This window comes from Caretta caretta, chromosome 18 (assembly GCF_965140235.1).
Source record: "Caretta caretta isolate rCarCar2 chromosome 18, rCarCar1.hap1, whole genome shotgun sequence".
Taxonomy (NCBI): domain Eukaryota; kingdom Metazoa; phylum Chordata; order Testudines; family Cheloniidae; genus Caretta; species Caretta caretta.
This window is the reverse complement of record NC_134223.1, coordinates 19181609-19204548: the sequence shown is the minus strand read 5'-3', so window position 1 is coordinate 19204548 and position 22940 is coordinate 19181609. Positions and strand designations below refer to the sequence as shown.

The 22940-nt window shown below is 43.8% G+C and overlaps 1 protein-coding gene across 4 annotated transcripts in view; it reads left to right on the top strand.

Annotated features, from left to right (window-relative positions):
* MMEL1 (membrane metalloendopeptidase like 1) overlaps positions 1-22940 on the top strand; it is a 68585-nt gene that overhangs the window by 7437 nt on the left and 38208 nt on the right. For 2 of the 4 annotated variants that reach the window (XR_007353240.2, XM_048824570.2), the window contains exons 1-2: positions 703-910; positions 13832-13995. Coding sequence is in view for 3 of the 4 variants with exons in the window: in XM_048824570.2 (XP_048680527.1) it covers positions 13842-13995 (154 nt within the window). In the remaining variant the exon portion in view is untranslated. Of the gene's footprint in view, positions 1-702; positions 911-12791; positions 13283-13831; positions 13996-22940 lie in introns of those variants that run through there. The other 2 variants (XM_048824569.2, XM_075120964.1) reach the window with 2 other exon arrangements.

Here is a 22940-nt window from a genome sequence, read left to right as displayed (position 1 = left end):
CAGGGCCTATAATAGTATTGGAAACTATTTTGTAACTTGTTAATTTGCAGTCACTACAAAGTGACTGCTATAATAGTCATATGCCAAAATTTGAAGCTATCTACATAGTACAACTCAATGTGTATCTTTATCCTGATATGAACTGTGTGGGAATACATACTTGTTCATACAAGTATAAACTTAACAAAACCAGATTAAAACAAGACTCATTTTACTCAGTCTCCACTCGTGATCATACTTTGCAAAATATATTTATACTTTATTTCATTTCTATATATTTAATTTGAGAACTTTGCACCAACACAAATATATTTTATATGCATCACCGTGTATTGTAATTAAATGGATGGAAAACAAGACATTCCCTTTTTGGAGCAGAAGTCTTTCTGGATTAGATACATGAAAAGCTCTTGGGAAGAGATTAAACATACCGTTATGAATTATAGCTTTCTTAAAAACTAATTATCATTATAGGACAGACATCTGTAAATGCTGAGAAAGCTGGAAAATCAGCTTTGACATTGACGGGCAGACATGTCCCATAAATTACAGTACTTTAAGTCTTTTCCCTTCCTACATACAAAATGGAGTGGTTTCCAGTACAGCAGAAAGAGTTAAATTTTCATTCTAATGTTCTGTAATCGCCTAGCAGAGCATTTAATTCATTGGACATTCTAAGCCACCTGTCTGTGAGAGTGAATGTACATGAGGGAAAGAGGGAGGGAGAAGTAGCCTCAGTACTTTGTAAAATCATTTCTTGAGACAAGCTTGTTGAAGAGATCAGTGCTGATACTGACAATAAGCTTTCCTTTCCCACTGCCAGAAAACGTAAACATCCCAATTACATCTCAGAAACCACAGTCACTACCTGCTTTCTGCAGCTGAGAAAAACAATCTCCACAAGACAGAGGTAAGAAAACTTCTCATTTCACCGGTTTCTTATTTCTGCTTATTCAGACTGCATGCATTTGGCAATCAGTGGCAAATAATAATAGCATGCATTATACATCTAACATTGCAAGCGCCTGGAGTTTTGTTCTAATGATTTACAAGAGATTAATTATCTTGATATGGAGAAGACTTGCAAGGCAGCATCTGAACTTGGAGGTTTTCCTGATTCTGCTCTGGTTTGGAAAATGTGTCTGCTGGGGTTCACTTACAGTCCACACATCAGGTAGCCAACTGGCTACCTGGGGGAATCTTTGAGCAAGATTTTTTGAAGTGCCATTTAAGTCTTAAGTTACACTGCTGCTCAAAGGCAAACCTGTTATTATGAGCACTGTGAGTCATCCTTTAAGGCACTGCATTTCCTAGACAATGAATCAAAAAGTAGAAATCAAATTATTGCGTTGGAGTTTCCCAGTTTTAGTGTTACTGGGTTCCTCATTATCATGGTACTTCTTTTAACATTACAGTACAGCTTCATGCTTTCTTCTGCATTCCAGCTAGTCCTTACCATCTATGTGGATGCAGGTTAGTGTACAGAAGATCCATTCTGAGTATAGTTGCTTAAATATAAACATTTGTTCTATGTTTCAGAAAACAAGTAGGTAGAGCTGAGGGTACTTAGCACTAGGATTCTAAAAATGAAATGTACTAACATTATACAATTTTGGAATATTATATGCCATTTCTATTCCTAAGCAAAACCAATATATGTGTGTAGTAAATATATCACTTTTAGATGTTCATTAGATATTTGCTCAGCTGATGTTATTGAACTTCCCTTTTTATAATATTTCAGATGCAAATAGGCAGAATATGTCAACGTTTGTGCCATTGATGCAAAGGGACCCAAGTCATAACAGAAATATCTATCCTTGCAGATTTGTAGCTTTTATTGCACCAAATGCAACTGTGCATTTAACAGAATCATTTTTAAATCATCCATTTGGGATAGGTTTCCCCCCCTTCTGACGTGTTGTCCTTTCTAATCAGCAATAAGAGCAGAAAATGCAAATATTTCCCCTCCAGGCGGGTTCAGATATGTTTCTCATTAAACATTTCTACCTGGATTGGGTTTGAGCATTTGCCAGACTGAATGTGCTAAACAGCAGTGGCTTTAAGGGAAAGAACGAAGACTTGACACATGATCAGTACCACTCCACTGACCTGCCTAGGCCTTACTACTTTGTGTCGCTCAATAATAAAATCAAAAGCAGTGGAAACAGAAATACATAATGAAAAGCAAAACTATGATGCAAGATAACGTAAGAACATGCTTTGCATGTCAATTTATTCATTAAAAGAAAAGGAGTACTTGTGGCACCTTAGAGACTAACCAATTTATTTGAGCATAAGTGAGCTGTAGCTCACGAAAGCTTATGCTCAAATAAATTGGTTAGTCTCTAAGGTGCCACAAATACTCCTTTTCTTTTTGCGAATACAGACTAACACGGCTGTTACTCTGAAACCAATTTATTCATTTAAATTCTTACGTGGACCCCCACTCTGGGCTCAAGGTACAGTCGATAATTAAAGCCTCATAGGTCAAAATGGACACATGTACCATTGTGTTGGCCTTTTCTGAAGGAAGGGCTTAAAAAGAAGAAAGATAAAACACTTTCTTTCATTTCTATAGGTTTAATTTGAGAACTTTGCAGATTCCAATACCCTGACACACGATAAGTAGCATTGTACCCCACAAGAAGTCCCATTAGAGTCTTGCAGATTCCCAGTGCATTGGACTTCTTTGTTGGGAAACATGGTTGCTATTTAAAGTGACTAAAAGCAACAGAATCTGGCCCTCACTAAATAGTACCTGTCTGAACTGAGTAAATTAGAGGGAAGCAAGGAAAGGTAGGTAGGAGGCAAAGGGGAGTAAGGGTCTGTGTACCGATCATGAGAGCTTTTTTGATAATACCCCCATTTGCTGCATTCTAACAAGAAAGGTCTTTGGACTGCAAAGGATTTTTATGGGCCATGAATGCCAGAGTTAGTGGGATGTTGAGGGGTGTGTCTGTGCTTCCTGTCTGGGGGAGGGAGAGAGGGAGAAACTGTTTGATAATTGCAACACTTGCACCAGGGAGACAGCTGCCACTGTACATTCTTCCAGTAATAAATAGATGTGGTCCTGGCTGCGTGCATCGCTGTTCTGGGGACTCTGCCTGCGTGCACTAAACCAGCAGTAAGGAGACTGCAAGGTCACATAACATCTCCGCTAGTGCCATCGCCACTATTCAGAAACCATGAGTCGGACACTCCCATCCAGGTGTTTGTTCAGCCCGTCACTGGGATAAGAGGCAGCCGGGTAGTTTGCTTGCAGGTCCAGATCCAAACTTTCCCAGAGCTTAGGGCTACTTTGGGTGCAGGGTTCTGGGTTCAGGTTGCTCTCCAATCAGAAGTGAGCTTGCCAGGATCTTCACGCATTACCTGAATTTGCCCATTATCAAGATGGCCAAGCCCAGTTACCATGAGTGAGGACAGGACTTTTGTGCCTCATTCATCTTACTTGATGTGTTCCATTGAGGTGCAAGGACATTCGCTCACCAGTACCAACAAGCCAGAGACAGCAGGAGAGGAAGCCTCTTTCCCCGCTGCTATTGCCCAGAACAGCAGGAAACAGGGTCGAGATAACAAAGGCAGGTCTCATAGTCTGGTATGATTGAGTGACTGCACAGAAGCCTCACAGACTGCATCACAATGCCCAATGACTGTGCAGTGCCACAGGGAGACTTGTCAAACCCAGCACCCATCTGGGCATCTCCACATCTTCCTGGTATCCAGTGATGAGATGTATGCCACGATATGCCAGGGGTTGCGAACATAAGAAAAATAGCCCTAGAGCTCTGCAAAGGATCTCACCACTCCCATCCTGCTCCAGTGCTGAACAAACCAGCAGCCCATCCAAGCGCTGATCCATTCACACGTCACTCTAAAGGCTGTCGATGAAGAGTTCAGAGTTATAACGTCACCCTTTCACCAGCTCCTCGAACTCACCAAGGACAGCCGGGGCAAAAGACACTGGAAATCTGAGGTATTCAGTTTGCTCTGTCTCACGGTTTCTCTGAATGTGGGTCGGTTACTTTGCGGACTCGGTCGGTTTGGCTTACAGGGACAGAGCTGCTGTTTCTGAAGACACATGAGACAACACCTGCTCCACACCAGACAGATGATGTCTTTGAAATGAGTCAATACTATGCCCCATCTGCTAGGTTTAGGAAGCTGGGGTTTTTAACTTTACAAGTAACTGTTTGCCCCTTAGCTTTCCGTAGGGAGCACCAGGGCAGAGGTCCATTTGGTACAGCACAGTGAGGGACACGCTTACACGGCTGCTATCCATGCAGAGCACTGAGAGCAAAACTCAACTCTGTGCCAAGAGCCAGTGGAAAACCCACAGGCGCTGACTCCATGGGTGCTCTGGGGCTGAAGACCCACAGAAAAAAAATACGGGTGCTCAGCACCCACTGGCAGGCCCCGCCTATCAGCTCCTCCCCCTTCCCCCAGTGCCTCCCACCCGCTGATGGGCCCCACCCATTGGCTCCTCCCTCTCCCCCCCCAGCCTCCTGCCCACCGAGGATCAGCTGTTCAGCAGTGAGCAGAAGGTGCTGGGGGAGGGGGAAGAGGGGAGCAGGAAAAGGTGGAGCGGGGGGTGGGGTGTGTTGGGGTGGGGGCAGAATGGGGCGGGGCAGGTGTGGGGCTTTGGGGGAAGAGGTGTAGTGGGGGCGGGGTCTGGGGTGGAGCAGGGATCGAACACCCACCAGGAAATCGAAGTTGGCACCTCTGGTAAAACCTAGGATTTGTGTGCAATCCAGATGAGACCTAACCCGTGCCTTGTGTTAGTGTGACGCACACCCCTCCTGGGCGTGGTGCTCTGTCCCTCATAGGGGCACCGAGACCACATAGAGATGAATGAGTCTGCTACAGCCTTAGCTAAGGGGCAGGTGGCTTTTAGCTCATGCAGTAGAGGCTCGTGCATTTAGCTCCAGAGGTTCCAGGTTCGATCCTGCCCACCAGGGTCTGTTGGTGTTACACTAGCACGCCAAACACCTGCTCGTGCTTGGCAGTAGGGTGTAAAGCTACCTACTGTGCACACGTGGCATGTCTGTGGTGCTCGTTACTTTATACAGCACTCTAGAAATGCCTGTTGCTTTATGGACAGACAAAAGGCAATGCCCCTGCCCCACACTCAGTAACCCACTGTGAGCCTGCCACGGGCGCCTCTGTGGAACAATGTTCCATGGTGCTCCACAAGAATGCTCCGCATGCCACCGTGTGACCCGTCCTCTGCATTTAGATTCCTATGGGTCTGCTGCATTCCGGGTCTTCTGGGGCCAAGGAGACCAGTTGTCTGGTGCCTTGATGTCATGGTGAAAATGACACCAACGGAGACAGTAGCCCAGAGATGAGACTGGATACGCCTACCCCCACCTTCTCAGGGTACAGTCATTTCAAACCTACCTTAGTAGGTGGCTATATTGTGAACTGTAATCTTTTCATGGTGTGCTCTCTAGAGCTCCAGATTTCTTCATCTAACACTTGATTACAAAGCCCCTTCTAGTCATGAAGCAAGCAAAGAGGCAAACATCCTTTCAAAGCAGCACCAGGCAAACTGCAAACCCCTGGTCATTTCACATGCCTTTCCACTGAAATAGCTCTGGAAATAATTTAGAGAATAGGACAAAAAATACAATTTCCAGTCGGTGAAAATTTTAACTGGCATGACAAGTTCTAGAAAAGAAAAATCTCCTGACAGGATTTTTCCTTAAGTCTTTTAAACAGTTGTTTGATTTTTACAGGTTCAATGGCAGATAGTGAACTAGACTCGGAGTCAGATGACCAGAGTTCTAGTTTAGGCTCTGCTAATGACCTTCTCTGTAACCTTGGGCAAGTTGCATCAGGTCTCTGTGCCTCAGTTTCCCCATCTGTAAAAATGGGAGACTGATGACTTGCCTTTTTCTTCAAGTGGTTTGGGATCTATGGATGCCACATAAGAGCTAAGTGCTACTCATGGCTTGCTATTCCTGGTGACTTTTAAAATGCTCCCAAGCTGCATCATCATATCCTCCTTGCCATAAAGGTCACCGGGTGATATTGACACTTTGTCAGAGACCAAAATAAGTCCTTCAGAAGCCATCAACAGACCAGGGACATGATGGCCCTGTTGAAGAACTGTCAGAATGACGGATTACCCTGTGCTAATGACCACACAGATGTTGCTCAAGATCAACAGGATTAATGATTCTGCAAAAGTGTCCTTCACAGTTTCTGGGCCCTCTCCTGATACAGAAGGAAAAGGATGCCTGCTCGCTCGCTCGCTCTCTTTTTTTTTTAAAGAAAACAATTGAATATCTTGGTTATCAGAGTCCCCATCATGAAGAGAAACAGCTAATAAAAATCAAGAGACAGGCTGTCTGAAATCAAAACCAGGGCGCACCATATTGACACTTCTATACCTGTTAACTAAGTCTTCCTTGATTAATTTCATCGCTGACATCAAGTCAAACTCCTAATGCAAACTGAGCTGTATTCTGTCCTAATCAAAAGGTGCAAATAACCATAATAGGGTCCGTTCTTACTAGTGTAAGTCTTAAATATATGTATCTTCGATAGCTATACACACACACATATATTTATTTAAGTTCTCTCTCACATATAATATATATCTATTAAGAGCTTAATTCTGCCCTCAGATATATGCTCCAACTGCCATTGATTAACCATAGTTCTGTGTGCCCATGCGTAGGGGAGAATTTGTCCCCAGATGTGTAAAGCAGTGGGGGGAAAATCATATTTTTGGTTTCTACTGAAGTTCTTCTCATAAACCAACTTGAGTCTAAAGGTACAAAGCCCTCTTAAGGATCATCAGTATCAGTTTAGCCATTTGCTGCCTGTATTATCTGTAATTGCTTCAGTCAAATTACAGGTTCTTTTGCTGATGAATTTAAAATGATGACTCATTTTATTGGGTAAGATATATTTTAGCATCTGTGGTTCTTACCTGTTCTCTGCATACACTGTTCTGTTCAAATGTCTGTGTCAGCAGAAAGGGTCTTTGGTGGGTTTTTCACTCATTTGCCATAGATCTTTCACAGACTCCTAGAAATGTCAGGCTGGATGGGATCTCAAGTACTGAGGCAGGACCAAGTAAACCTAGACCATCCCTGACAGGGGTTTGTCCTGCCTGCTTTTAAAAACCTCCAAAGATGGGCATTCCATGACCTCGCTGGGAAGCCTGTTCCAGAGCATAACTATCCTTAGAGTTAGAAAGCTTTTCCTGAAACTCCCTTGCTGCAAATTAAACCCATTATTTCTTGTCCTACTCTCAGTGGCCATGGAGAACAATTGATCCCCATCCTCTTTATAACAGCCCTTAACAGATTTGAAGACTGTTATCTGGCCTCCTACCCTCCAGTCTTCTTCTCTCAAGACTAAATATGCCCCATTTTTTTAACCTGTCCTCATAGGTCCGACTTTCTAACCCCTGCATCATTTTTGGTGCTCTCCTCTGGACGCTCTCCAATTTATCCACATCTTTCCTAACATGATGCCCAGAATTGGACATGAGGTTGCAGCTGAGGCCTCACCAAAGCAACTAGAGCGGGACAACTACTTCCCGTGATCTACATACAAGATGCCTATTAATTCACTCCAGAATGATATTGGGTTTCTTTGCACTCTTATCACATTGTTCACTCATATTCAGTTTGTGATCCACTCTGAACCCTGGATCCTTTTCAGCACTACGACCACCTGGCCAGGTACCACCCATTTTGTAGTTGTGCGTTTGATTTTTCCTTCCTAAGTGAAGTACATTGCACTTGTCTTATTAAATTTCATTTTGTTGATTTCAGACCAATTCTCTAATTTGTCAAGGTCACTTTGAATTCTAATCCTGTCCTCCCAAGTGCTTGCAACTCCCCCCCAGCTTGGTGTGATCCACAAATTTTATAAGTGTACTCTCCATGCATATATTGGTATTTTTATTACAGCCCTAATTTAAATAACTCAACATTTGTTTTGTCATATAATGAACCTTAAACAAGGTTAAATAATACAAATGCACATGCAGAAATGAAAAATAAGCATGAAAACTAAGTTTTTCTTGAAAAGTACCCTTAGGACAGGATCAGCACACACAGTGGTTGCCATTAAGTCAACTGCAGGTTGGTTTGAGAAAAGAAGTAACGGTAGTTTGATATTGCCTACATTTCTCTATAGGAAATACTGCAAACAGGCAGGTAACGTCATATAGTTCGCTAAGACAATTGCAAACTTTTATTGTAGATGTCCCCCACCCAAGGACTGACCAAGAATGGCCTCTTTAGCTACTATTTAGCGACTAGATAATCACACTAAGGGGCTAGAGCTACAAGTTTCTACAATATAATTATTAAAAAAGGGTCATATTTATAGACCCCCCAAAGCACCCCGTCAGTAAATGTGAGAATTTTAATCTAGGGAAAGTGTGGCAGGTTGACAAGAAACCGCAGAATTTCTCCTTGAATGTTGCAAAAATGTCATCTGAAACAAAGCTGGTGATTAAATCTCTTCATAGATCATTTCCGGGATAGACTTGCAACATCATGGCCCCAAGCCAGCCTTCTCCCATTGAAGTTAATAGCAAAATTCCTGTGAACTTCAATGAGAGTGGGAGCCTTAGTAACTACATATTTCATTAACAGAGTAAACAGAAGCATAAACCATCCATTACTACTGACTACTAGGTCTAAAGTTCCTGCTGGCCTGAGACAAGCTTTGGCTTGTATTCACCAACATTGTGGATACGGACAAAGTATTTTGCCTGTAGGGAAATGGGCATGAGCTTTTTCTTAGCCCTTCTGGCATGTACATCCACCACAGAGATTCAGGAAAAGACCCCTGAAAGCACCCCAGCTTCATGCCAGTAGGAGGGAAAGGCAGGCAGAATGCTCTTTATGACTAAAGTTTTCTGAGAAAGATACCTGAAACCTTTCTAGGAAGATCTCAGTATCTATGTCAGATGAGTCTTAGGCCTGGTCTACACTAGCGGGGGGGATCGATCTAAGATACGCAACTTCAGCGACGAGAATAGCGTAGCTGAAGTTGACGTATCTTAAATCGACTTAGAATCACTTACTTTGCGTCCTCGTGGCGCTCGATCGACAGCCGCCGCTCCCCCCGTCGACTCTGCTTCCGCCTCTCGCCATGGTGGAGTTCCAGAGTCGACGGCAGAGCGATCAGGGATCGATTTATCGTGTCTACACTAGACACGATAAATCGATCCCCGATAGATCGATCACTACCCGCCGATCCGGCAGGTAGTGTAGACGTGGCCTTAGTCAGTACTAATCTCTGAAACTTCTATAGTGTAAAAGTCTGTATTCTCCCTGTCTCCTAACACAAAAATATGGGACATTCAATGAAACTGAAAAGTGGCAAATTCAAAACTGATTAAAAAAAACCCCACTTTCCCACACAATGCATAATCATACTGTGGAACTCATTGCCACTTGGATGCCACTTGGATGCCACCAAGGCCAAAAACTTAACAAAACTCAAAATAGGATTGCACATTTGTATGGATATCAGAAATACCCAGAATAGGGAGCATTATTGCTAACAAAAATTTTGGTAGGGATATAAAAACCCTGTGGTTTTAGAATGTAAGACAATGTAAGCAATCCCTATGTTTCCATGTACAGCTTGGACCAAAAAACTTCCATCTGTAGAATTGTGGGAGAACGTCCTGCATTCAAGTGAGAGCTTCTCCATGCATGACTACACGGCACCATACTTGATCAGGACCTTGATCAGGATAATTTTATTTTGTCTTCAATAGCTCTTCTTCTGGGCCCCCATTTTTCACTAGCTGCTTTGGTGATAACTTGACACTTGTCACTCAGTCAGAGAATTGTGGTTACACTGAGCACATATAGCCATTTGAAAGCTATTCCTTGTAAAGGGGGAGGGGAGGGGGCACTACAAACAACTGTCACCACGGCAAAAGCTTTGTAAGTGTGGCCATTGTGGCAGGACCAGCCTGACTACCTGCCTTCTGCAGAGCTTCTCACTGTGCCCCGATCCAGCAAAGCACTTAAGCATGCGCTTAATTTGAAACAAGTGGATGATTTTGGCATTGCCAATCTATTTAGTGTGGAAGACACCCAGAAACTACAGTAAGGGGCAGTAGAGGATGGGAAGGGTCAAATTTGCCCCTTTGGTTGACTAGTACTGTATTGCCTAGGTGATGCCATTGATAAGGGACCATTCAGAATGAGCAAAGAGATCGCAATCTAGCCCTAAAGTAGATCAGCCCAGTGACTTCAATGGGACTATTCATGGGCTTACACTCTGCTGAGCATATGATCTTACTATGGGTGCCTGCAGCCTAGTTAGCATGCTGTCTGCAATGTAAAACTGTAACAATAAAGCTATGAAATTGTATTGTGAACCAGCTCCTTGAGCCTGAATCTTTTGCCCAGGTTCAGGAACCACTCTCTGGCAGCAGCAACACAATCGAAAGTGTAGTTCGAATGAACAAAAGCTATTGAATTGGGGAGGGTTTTAAACTGATGACTGTGGGTTTGTTTCCGATTAAAAACACAATGATGCTGACGGGATTGCAATGTATCACCTCCAGGGGTGACACCACATACCCCAGAAAATGTCCCAACTCAGGTTATCTGTACTCCAGTCTCTGCACTGGCTCCCCACCCTCGATGCAGGGTGCAGTCTAGGTCTTTGCCCTGATATTCAAAGCCTGTTGCCATCTGGCACCCTGAAGGAAGGCACCGTGAGTGAGACACGAGAGAGCTAGGCTCAATTCCCTGCTCTGCCAGAGACTTCCTGTATGACTTTGGGCAAGTCAAGTAAAGCCAGATTTTTAAAGGTATTTAGGCACCTAACTTCCATTCATTTAATGATTTCTTTAAGTCTATGGTAATGGTGCCTAACTAGATAGACCTGCCCTGCCAGTTCTGTTCTGCTGGAACAATGAAACTATTGACCATGCAGGGAAAGCTTGCATGTGAGGGAGACAAGCTTTTTACTAGAGCGAGGCTATGGAACTGACTGCCACAAGAAATACAAGACCACTTCTTGAGAACTAAATCAAAAACTCATTGCTTCAGCTTGGTTTCCCTCCGTAAGTTGTTCTCACACACAGACATCCAGGATGCAGAAGTGAGTCGTGTTTCCAAACAGCCCCGCAGTTTGATTTTTATTCAGGCCCATCTCTGCTAAGAAAGGTTAACTTCAGAGGGGGTCCAGTGCAGCATTCCCCCACCTGACAGAAGCCCAGGCTGCAAGGCAAACCAGATGCATCACCCAATGGGTTTGTGGGGGGCAGAGCCCAGTGGATTGAATTGTTTGTTTCCTTCTCTTATCCCAGGTGACAGTGGTTTTGTTGGCCCAGATCAACTCTGTAGCAAATTGCTATCAGGCACTCTCACAGGGCAAAGGGTACATATCTAAGCTTCTACCTCTTATGGGTACTCAAACTCTTACAATCATTACCTATGTATAGGTATTGCTAGGCAGGGGGTTGGGTGAAACCTTGTTGAAGCAGCTGGCAGCCCTTCATTCACAATATGTGTAAGAAGCAGTTAAGCTCCTTTTGGACTTAGATAGCTGAAACAATAGGAGTCACCCCTCCCAAAACACATGGCACATGCAAGAACAGTCAGGAGCTGAGCTATGTGAGATAGGGGGATTTCAGTGGGGCTAAACGCAAACGTAGGGGGCTTGGTATTATTTGGTGGGGCTGTGTGTGTGAGTGTCTGTCTGAAAAAGAGAGACCAGGAAGCAGCTAAGAAACACCACAGAAGCAATCAGAGAAGACAGCAGAAAGCCAAGGACAGCCAGAGAAGCACTTGTAGCATGACCCTGGCCTGAGAGAAGGCGAAGAGAATGCTTTTTGGGGCAGAGTGCTGGCTGGGAAAAAGGGCTTGAAATACTGAACAAGGAAACTGCCTCCAGTTTGATTCCTGCTGTGTTCAGGGAAACAGGACTTTGTGCATCCTTTGTAAATAAAGAGGATCGCAGCAAAGCAATACCTCACTCCATCCTCCGTTTCTCCTAACAGAAACAATCGGCAAGACCCTGAATATTGGCTAACCACTTGGTTCAAAAGGGGCAACAATACCAAGATTAGCAAAGTATTAATCGTGGCAACAGCACATCCTTGCCTACAGAATCAAATCAGCCCGCAGAAAACACCACTGCCCCCCACCTCCCATGTACACCGTTCCAGTGTCAGCTCTAGACATTATGGTTGCCAAATCTAAAAACTGAGGGGAAACCACATGCCCAACCTGCTCTCTCCTTAGCCCTCCTTCTTCCCTCTGCCGCCCCTCGATCCTTCCCAAGGCAGCATGAGTGAGGAATTCTCTGCGCTTCAGTACAGGGGGGCTGGAACAATTTGTATCGTGTGGGTGCTGAGAGCCATTGAACCAAACTGTGAACCCTGTGTATAATGGAAACCACTTCAAGCCAGGGAGTGCGGCAGCCCCCCCAGCACCCCTCGTTCCAGCACCTGTGCTTCAGCATGTAAATTAATGTGTTTTCAAACCAGAGTTCTTCTGCATATCACAGCCAGGAGCTCTTGGCACCCAGGGCAGTCTGGTCTCAGAGGAGCTTGCGTCTCTTCACAGAATATCGTTGTGTTTTCCAATCCATAGCCCACAACAGCAGGAGTTAAATAAACCCAGCCGCGGAGGGAAAGGCGAGCGGATCCCTAGAAAGCAAGAAGAAACTTAGCAGAGTCTGCAGCCACTGTATCTCTGGCTGCTTGCACGCACTGTTCAGTGCGCAACCCCTCCTCCCTCTGCTGCTCAGGATCATTTGCTGGAAGCTCGGAAGTTTGGGAAGGGATCTGGGAAGACTGAGGAGCTGGAGGTTGGAAGCCCTCACAAACCAGCAGGCTGGCGCATATTCTGGAGTGGTTTTGAATTCCAAAACGTTCTGCTCTGCCAGGGAAAAAGCCAGCACAGCAAAGGCACTGACACCTGGAGGCATCTCTTTTGGATTCAGCTTCTTTTAGCGGAGCCTAGCAGGGCTCCCTGACTTCCCCCGGGGGGAAAAGCTCTTTGAGAAGGTCCTGAGAGCAGCAAGACACTGGTCGAAAGGGTGGAGGGGTGAGTCACTCACTTGCCTTCCCCGGTGGGGGTAAGGGAGTTGACCAAATTGATCATGAGACTCTTCTTACACCGCCCATGGAGGGCTTCTTAGGGCGCTGCCCCACCAGGAGAACTGGGGCTGTGGCGGGAAGCCCCCACCAGCACATACTGAGCGCAGTCAGTTCTGTAGGCACTGGAGATGGAGAATGAAGTTGGGAAATCTGTGGACAACCAAATGGATAAGTGTGAGGATGTGACGCAGCAGGGAGGGGGGAGTGTTGACCTGGGGATGTGCCCTGGGGATGGGAGACCTGAGAGCCTGTCACCTGAGCCGGGAGGGGGAGGTGACACCTCGGCCCAGGAACGTGGACGGAGGCTGCAGCAGGGAACCGGCTGGGTGGGTTTAGTTTCAGTTTGGGGCTGGGTGGAGGAATGCAGGGAACCCCAGGGCTGGGGTCTAAGCTCCCTGCTCCCCCAGAAGGACGTGATTGAGGGGTCCTGGTTGTACCCACAAGCTCTGTTGTGGACTGTGTTCCTGTGGTCCAATAAACCTTCTGTTTTACTGGCTGGCTGAGAGTCTCAGTGAATCCCAGGAAGAGGGGTGCAGGGCCTGGACTCCCCCACACTCCGTGACAATAAGTACATGTAATCATTAAGTGTCTGATTTCCCTCCCTGCCCTTCCCTGTGGTGATGTTCTGTGTCCCCTCTTGCCTGAGCAACCATGGATTTTGCCAACCTGGTAAGTTGCCAGGTGCTATTAATTTCTGATCCTCCTTCACCCCTCCTGTTTCAGAGTTACAATAATGGGGAAATCAGAAAGTCAAATGGATATTGTGGAAAAATCGACAAAATCTGGGAAGAAATCCTGGAGCTTTGTGACCATCGGTCTGTCTGTCCTGTTGCTGCTCATGACCTGTGCGGTGGTCGCCCTGGTGATCCTGTTTGCCAACAGTAGAGGTAAGAAACCTGACACTCTCGCCCTTCTCCAAGCCCCTTCTTCATTAACACACCCATAAGAGTCTTTTCTGCAGCACTAAATCAAAAAATGGGAGAGAAGGTGCAAACACCTCTGTCTGGGAGACTTTGTTTTCATTCTCTCCGTCTTGCTCTGGGCTCATTAACAGAGATGTTTATCTTCAGACACCTGCTTTTCTGTATAACTATGCAATGCAAGTGGCTTCGATCACTTGGATTAAATCCAAGATCTAGCAAATTTGATTTGACAGAGACCAAAACGTGTCACAGTCTTCACTGGGCAAAACGCGTATGCGACACACTCTGTGTGTGTGTTTCTGGAGGGAAAGTGTGCGTAAATTCTAACAGTTGGTATTTTTGTGTATTTGTAGAAGCCTAAGAGTCTAAATTCCTTTTAGGCAGAAGTTTGAAAGCAACAGCTGCCTACCAGAGCCACCTGGGGCGTTATTTCAGTGTAAAAACTGCTTTGAAAAATGCTAGCGAAGAGAGGTAACATAAATGAGGGCGCACAGGGCTGTTTGAAATGTCAGTGAGATGCAGTTCAGTGACTTTCATGTGACCATTTTGCCAGGGTGGACGTTGCTGAAGTGTATGAAATGGAAAGTGTCCCCATAACACCATGTTTTTCACTGGCACCTCAATTGCAAAACAATTTTTCTTAAGTGTTCCTTTAAGCAATGTAGGCAGGGTTTGTAGCAGCACCTGCCTCCTGTTTGTCACTTTCCTGAACACCTCTTGATTTCAGAGCTTTGTTGAGATACTTGAGAATGAAATAAATGAATTCTAATGTCAACACTAAAGCAAGGCAGGGTTTCTTCTCTATATATTGTATCTGCATTCCCTACCTGCAGCGAATTGCTTTCTAAGGCACTCAGAAGTACCCCAACACTGCCAGTTTCCAAACAGCAATTCCTGTAAAAGGCTCCTTTTGTTGTTGCTTGTACTCTTCTGCCACTAGCAAATGTGCCATCATGTGCCAGCAATGCCCCTCTGCCATGTACATTGGTCAAACTGGACAGTCTCTACGTAAAAGAATAAATGGACACAAATCAGATGTCAAGAATTATAACATTCATAAACCAGTCGGAGAACACTTCAATCTCTCTGGTCACGCAATCACAGACATGAAGGTCGCTATCTTAAAACAAAAAAACTTCAAATCCAGACTCCAGCGAGAAACTGCTGAATTGGAATTCATTTGCAAATTGGATACTATTAATTTAGGCTTAAATAGAGACTGGGAGTGGCTAAGTCATTATGCAAGGTAGCCTGTTTCTTCTTGTTTTTTCCTACCCCCCCCCCCCCAGATGTTCTAGTTTAACTTGGATTTAAACTTGGAGAGTGGTCAGTTTAGATGAGCTATTACCAGCAGGAGAGTGAGTTTGTGTGTGTATGGGGGTGGGGGGGATGTGAGAAAACCTTGATCTATGCAGGAAATAGCCCTACTTGATTATGTAAAGAGTTGTCACTTTGGATGGGCTAGCACCAGCAGGAGAGTGAATTTGTGTGGGGGGTGGAGGGTGAGAAAACCTGGATTTGTGCTGGAAATGGCCCACCTGTTGATCACTTTAGATAAGCTATTACCAGCAGGACAGTGGGGTGGGAGGAGGTATTGTTTCATATTCTCTGTGTGTATATAAAGTCTGCTGCAGTTTCCACGGTAAACATCTGATGAAGTGAGCTGTAGCTCACGAAAGCTCATGCTCAAATAAATTGGTTAGTCTCTAAGGTGCCACAAGTACTCCTTTTCTTTTTGCGAATACAGACTAACACGGCTGTTCCTCTGAAACCTAGCAAATGAATGTTATCAGCATTTGTTACAATTCAGGACAAAACTCCTGAGCGTTTGACACTCATCATGCTCAGCAGAAAGTTTCTCATATTTAATCTGTTACCCCTGGAGATGTGAGAAAAAATATCCCCGCTGGCTTCGTGTGCTACTGAGAACTGAAATTCTATTTCAAGGGGAGGATCTAGTGTCTTTAAATACTGAGCTGGAGCAGAATTCAAATGTTTGGCTCCACAAAGGGTTTGTCAAATCTGTTTGGCAGTTTGCTTTGCCTGTGGGGCTGCTCTGTTCCAGGTTCAGATGAAGTAAAAAGTCAGCTGAGAGGGATGACCTGGACAGCTTGCAGCTGGACAATCTTAGGCCCCTTCACAAGGGTCACTAGAAAGTCTTTCACCAAATGCAGAGCAGAGTCTGGGTAAATCTCTCCTAGAATATACGTTAACAAGAGGGCAGCAGGCGTTGTTCAAATCTAGGCTCCAGGGTTGTAACTCCCAGTAACACAGCAACGGGGGAAATGCAATTTGGACAGAATGTTCATGATGGGAGCAAGAACTTTTACTTTGTGTTTATTTATTTTATTTTAATTACACACGAGTGTTAAGGTTGGAAATGGGAACAGGGTCCTTGATTTCTAATTAAAAGGTACACAGATTCACAGCTACAGCCAAATACGGTCTTCATCAAAATGACACTTCCCTGGAAATGCTTCTTACAGAAAATGCTATTTAGCCAGCTGAAAATTAATAGGCTCATACGTCCTCTTTCCCCTCTTTGTTCCAATCATGTTGCAAAACATTGCAGCTTATGCAGCCGTGTGACAACACTCTTTTGGACCAGCACTGATGAATCTTTTCGTAAGAGATCTGAGGGATTTTTGACCTCTAAAGAAGCCTTTATATCCCCAATGCCGGGCCCAAATAAGTCCAAAAGCAGAGGAAAGAGACAACTGCAGAATGATCTTGAGAGGAGGGTAGACAGGGAGGAAGACAAAGGTGAAGGGATGTACTTTTGATCTGAATATGCCAGAGTCCTTTACATGATTTCCCCCATTCATTACCTTCCCAAAGGATCAGCCTCAGGGACACTTCCTGAATAGCATGAGAGTTATTAGCACAACCCCAAAAATTCCATCCCTGCATCACACAGGCTTTGGTCCCAAAAGCATCTTAACACTGATCCTATCATAATAGAGTATGTCAAGCCACAGTCAACCTTTATAAAAACACTGATGAATGCTATTTAAATGAAATTCTCCCACTATTGCCAACCCCAACTGTTCGAAAAAATTTGTTTCTGGTTTCAGAGCCTTTAGGGTTCTCACAGGTAATATTTGTAAGATTTTCTCCACAACCCTAAGCGTTAACATTATTATTATTGTTTTATTTATTCATTGTAGTGCAGTAGCACCTAGGAGCCCTAGCCACAGACCAGCACCCTATTGTGCTAAGCGCTGTACAAATGGAGGAAAAGGACAGTCCCTGCCCCATAAAGCTTAGAAACTTAATTTTGTTTTTAATACAGCTGAGATTCTCAGGCAATCACATGCCTCCAGGTGCTGGGGCTTTAACAAAAATATGATCACAAGCTCCACAATGAAATTCTGAGAGCGAGCCATGCTCTTCACCTTTCATACTGGAGTGAATGTGGAGGAAGCGGAGTTACATGGATGTAAAACCAATCCAAATGAAAGGAGGGACAGGTCCAGAATGACAGAAGTTGGATGAATATTCAGCATCTGCTAATTCTTGCTTCAATTTATAAATTCATTTCCATCGGCCGTGCCCAAAGATAGCTTGCGTTTGCTTCTTAAGTGATATTCACCTGTCAAAGGCCTGGTAAGTTGCACCACTTAACTCCCATTTTAAACAGAGTGATGCAGCGCTGTCTGCAGACAGATGAATTGCAAACCTCCATGGACCAAGTTTTATCCATCTGAATTTGCCATGGAGAAATAATTTCAAAAACATAGGCACAAGTATCTGTGGGAAATGAATTTTAGATTTGTACACACAGGTATTTGTGCCCTAAATGCTTGCAAAGTCATCCAATAAGGTTACAGAAATAATCCCAAGGGGACTTGTTCAACCAATCACAACTGACCAATGCAGCACGTATATAGAATATCCAACAGTTGCTTAGAGCAGCCTACAATCAAGCTGTAGATTTTAAAATATTTGCAAATAGAGGAGCAAAAACTGCAAATAATAATAATAAATTGAGTGGTGTGTACAAATTGAGGAAATTGACATCCAGTACAGATATTCTCTGAAGAAAAGAAGCTAACTTCAGTGGATCAATTATGTGTTACAAGTAAACGGCTCAGCTTTAAGAGCGACACAGCCAATCTGCAATGTTGACAACACTTCTGCAGATGAGAACTGTCTGGGAAACAAGTGCCTGCCAAACGGTAACTGTGGATCTAATTGCTTTAATATGTGCCATCCTCAGCCATCTGTAGTCCTTGAAGAAGGGGAGGAGGGGAGAGACACTCAGACAAAAGAAAAAATCAAAACCAAAAAACCCACACCACAAGGCCAGAGTATGCTTTGAACATATGACTGTGTCATTTGCTGGGTTCTCACCTTCTGAAAAGAAAGCTCAAAAAGGGAATGAAGTGCAAAGCATGCTTGCGTTCTGAAAATTTCGAACGACCCACTGCTCAGCAGAATCATTGTGCTGCCCTGACACTGTTGTGCTAAACAAGTCTAAAGACCCATTTATAAGTTCCTATAGTTCGTTACTGACTATGTTAAGCATGAATCCCAGTCCAGGGCCTGCTCTAAAGCTCACCTAAGACAATAGGATTCTTTTCATTGACTCCACTGGGCTTTGGATCAGGTTCCTGCGGAACTTTGACATGTCTGTGGTAAACAGCAGACCTTTGAATGTGCAATAGCTCTTGCCACAATGACATTGACCTTCCCTCTCTCCCTTTGGGCCAGATCCTCAGCTGGTGTAAACCAGTGTTGCTCTGTTGAAATTTTGTCACTCGAGTTGGCTTTTTGATGGAGCTACCCCATAGCTACTCAAGCACTGACTTCCTGCTCACCTGTGGGGCTAATGGAGTCAGAGCTAGAGCTGGGTGGCCTTCGAATAGTAAATTTGACCCCAAAATGCATTTTTCAGGGCACTGAAACTATTCACAAATTCAGGTCAAATTGTTTCAGCTGAAAAAAAAGGGGGGGGGGAATTCGGAAGTGTTGAACTGTTTCAGAAACATTGATTGGAAACGGCATTTCTCTTTGAAGTGTCTTTTCAAAACGACGTTTCGTTCAACCCAAATGAAATGTTTGTGTTAATTGTCTTGATGATAAAAAGCAAAAAATTTCCACTGCAGCCACCAAACCAAACATTTACTTATTCACTCGGCTGTGTTCACAGCATCTCCAATAATCCGGTTTTTCCCCACTGCAATGCACTAGTCTTAATGTTAGTGTCAAACTCTGGATCATGCATAATTCACCCCATTGTGATTTTTATACTTGGACATTTCAAAGTGCAGCCATCTAGCTAGACGTTTGTTTTGTTTTGGCTTTGGAGCTTTACAGAAAATGTATTAACCCATGAGTTATCCCTGCCCTATTATACCAGTAAGTCACATCAGGTTAAAAGAATGAGGAGTACTTGTGGTACCTTAGAGACTAACAAATTTATCTGAGCATAAGCTTTCATGGGCTAAAACCCACTTCATCAGATGCATCCAGTGGAAAATACAGTAGGAAGATAGATATATACACAGAGAACATGAAAAAATGGGTGTTGCCATACACACTATAACAAGAGTGATCAATTAAGGTGAGCTATTATCAGCAGGAGAAAAAAACCTTTTTTAGTGATAATCAGGATGGCCCATTTCCAACAGTTGACAAGAAGGTGAGAAGAAAAGGAGTACTTGTGGCACCTTAGAGACTAACCAATTTATTTGACCAAATAAATTGGTTAGTCTCTAAGGTGCCACAAGTACTCCTTTTCTTTTTGCAAATACAGACTAACACGGCTGTTCCTCTGAAAGAAGGTGAGAGTAACTGTGGCGAGGGGGGTGGAAATAAGCATGGGGAAATAGTTTTACAGGTTGTGCATTAGTAGCCTACCGGAATATATAGGCATTTGTATTTAGCAGTTTTCATCAGAGGATATCAAATTAAGACTCTTCATTGACGTATTTGGTTACAGTTCACACAAGTGTCACCATCCCTTTCCTCAAATTACACCAACAGGAAGATCTATCTATTATGATAAAATAGGATTTTTTTTTTTACTGGCAAAGCAAGGCTGGAAAATGTAGTACACACAGTTTTGCAGTGTAGACTCAGAGTGTACATTTCCCACCTCTGGTGTTGTTTTCAAGCAAATTCATGTGAGGTTCAGGAAAAGAGCAATGGCAAAGCATTGTGCAAAGTGTTAGTCAGATTAGTCTGCAAAGCCCCATTGAGCATACTGGGGAGTAAGAGCAGGTGGCATTGGTCATATCACATAAAGCATCAACTCAGCTTGGTTTTGCCAGGAATTATACAGAGGTGTAATTGAGATAATTGAAGGGGAAACAAAAGCACCACTTTTGGAAGTAAGCTGAGAACCCTTCACAGGCCATTTTTAATGATCCAGTTCGGTGACAACGTTTTAGAACTCCACATATGCTACAGAGGTTTCAAAACAGACCTGACGTCTCTCCTTCACCCAGCTCAATTACACTTTCATCACAGGGTCCATTTTCTGGTGCTTTGGAGTTAGATGCTTGCTGATAGAGTTTCAGTTCCAGCCTTTGAATCAAGTCATTTTCAGGGCATGGTCGGGAAAAATGCTTTGATGATAACTGCCATGTGGTGCAGTCTGGTCCATGAGAAATGATGGAAGAAAATATGGTGGCCAGTCTTTTGGGAAATTATCTATCAGTCTGTCTTAGGGTTCTGTACTACTGCCCATCACCCCCACATGTGAGTTCGTTCCATGTGAAAGCAGATGCAACAGTGAAGTCCTAGCTGATGGTATGGGGTCTTTGGCACTTCTCCTTTTTGGGGTCTAAATTCTGTCCAGGTTAGTGATAGCGTTTTGATTGTTTTAAAAAACATTTAGTACTATTTTTTGGTTGGTTGGCTGGCTGGCTGGGATTGAGTGGCATTTCCCAATAAAATGTCATTGAAATTGACACTTTTCCACAAAAGGTTTTGCTTCCAACAAATCAGCATTTCAGACAGATGAATGTTCCTCTGGAAAATTTCTAACAAGAGGTAGCAGGTTCACTGGATGGACCTATTAGAAATGAAGTGGAGAAGCAAAATCACAAAACTCTTGTCTGTCATCTTGGGTCCCAGTTAAGAAAATGAGGAAGATTTTTAAGAGATACCCATCCTATTTCCAGCAGTCCAGCTTTTATATTGACTGTTACTGGAGGAGAAAACACTGAGTAATGAGACTTCTCTGTTCTTGTCTGACATATTTTACCGGCCAATGTACTAAGTGAATCTCAGGCTGAAGTGGCTCTCATTCTAATTAATCCATCCACACCCCTATGCTGTGGATGTAAAAATCAAATGCCTGATTCTCCTGAGTACGTGAGAATTTTTTTGTCCATGTTTTCCCTACTGCAGTTTATTTATAGCAGCCAGAAAAAAAATTTCCTCTCTGCTTTAATCCCATTTGCATTCTTTCCCAATTATAATTCTCAATTTGGGCTTCCTCTGCTGTTTGGTGTTAGCTTTCATTAGCCCATTGCAGGTAACCGTGTGTTCATGAAGACATCAAAGGCAGGGACCTCTTTCCTGAACAAGAAAGATCAGCGTGTACGCACAAATCAAAACATCTGAGGAGCAATTAGGCAAGTGGCATATCTGGCACTGGCCATTGTCAGAAGACAGGACACTGGGCTAGATGGACCATTGGTCTGACCCAGTGTGGCGGCTCTTATGTTCTTATTACAGAAATCAAAACGTCCCTGATCATGAGCTGAAAGCTGAGGAATATCTGACTTGTGCCAGATTTCCATCAAATTTTACCCCCACCCTCTGTTATTTATGTTATACATAGTTCTTTGATTGTCTCAAATGTGATTATAATTACTTGGTGTTCTATCCCTCCCAGAGGGGTTGCCTGGTCAAAATATGGTCTTCAAATGTTATCATTTTAAACAAGCCCAAACAGAAGAGAGAAAACGCCTGCTAATGCAATGTGTTTATCAGACATTTTATACGTCATTTGCAGTGAGGGCTATTGAAGAGCTCAACTGAAAAAGCATAGCCACATATTGTGTCTAATGGTAACACTTTGCTCTCTCAAAGCACCTTTCTCTGGGGGTCATGGAACAGGTTATGAACATCAATTAAGTCTCACAAGCCCCTATGAAGTAGGTCTGAAGTTACCTATATTGTGCAGAAGGGGAAACTGAAAGGTGGGGTAATTTGCTTTGTAAATTGTACAATGTGAAGTTCTTTCACCCCAAGCAGACGACTGATTCTAGGCTTGGGCACCACTTAAACCCTCCACGGAGGAGCTCAGATAGTGTATAGACATTCTGCTCTCCTTCTGCACAGGGATGAATTTCTCCTGTAGTCAATAGTTAAACCAGGAATAGAACCTAGGGACCTGATTCTCCCGGCGATATACGTTACTCCCACGGAATTCAGTGGAAGTCATACACATCCCACAGCAGAAGGCTAATTCCCCTCTGCATTGTGTTACCATTTATATCAGTGCAAAGCGTGTGAAAATGCCACTTCTCGACCTGGCCATGTTGTACAGACGTACACCCACTGTGCTCTCCCTTTCAAGTGGTGTAAAATCATCTTAGGCAGTAAAGAAACAGGCCCAACACAAGTGGGGTCCCCATGATACTGACTAGAACAGTGCAAAATACACACATTTGTGGGGTGTGACTATTGCGCTTTTTCCTCTTCCTCTCCTCGCCCGTCTCCTGTTCTCCCTTTATCTGCGATTTCAGTATGCCAATATTTGCACCCACATGAATGTTCATGCCTTTGATACATAAGCTGCTTGTCTGCATTGAAAAGGGTTTGGTTTTTAGCTCAAAAAGTTATGCAGTTTAGGAACATTTTTCACAAAAATGGGCCTATTTTCAAGTTTGTACAATGTGCAAAAACCTCAAATTTTGAGTAGTTTTGTATGATGTCACAAATACTTTAAT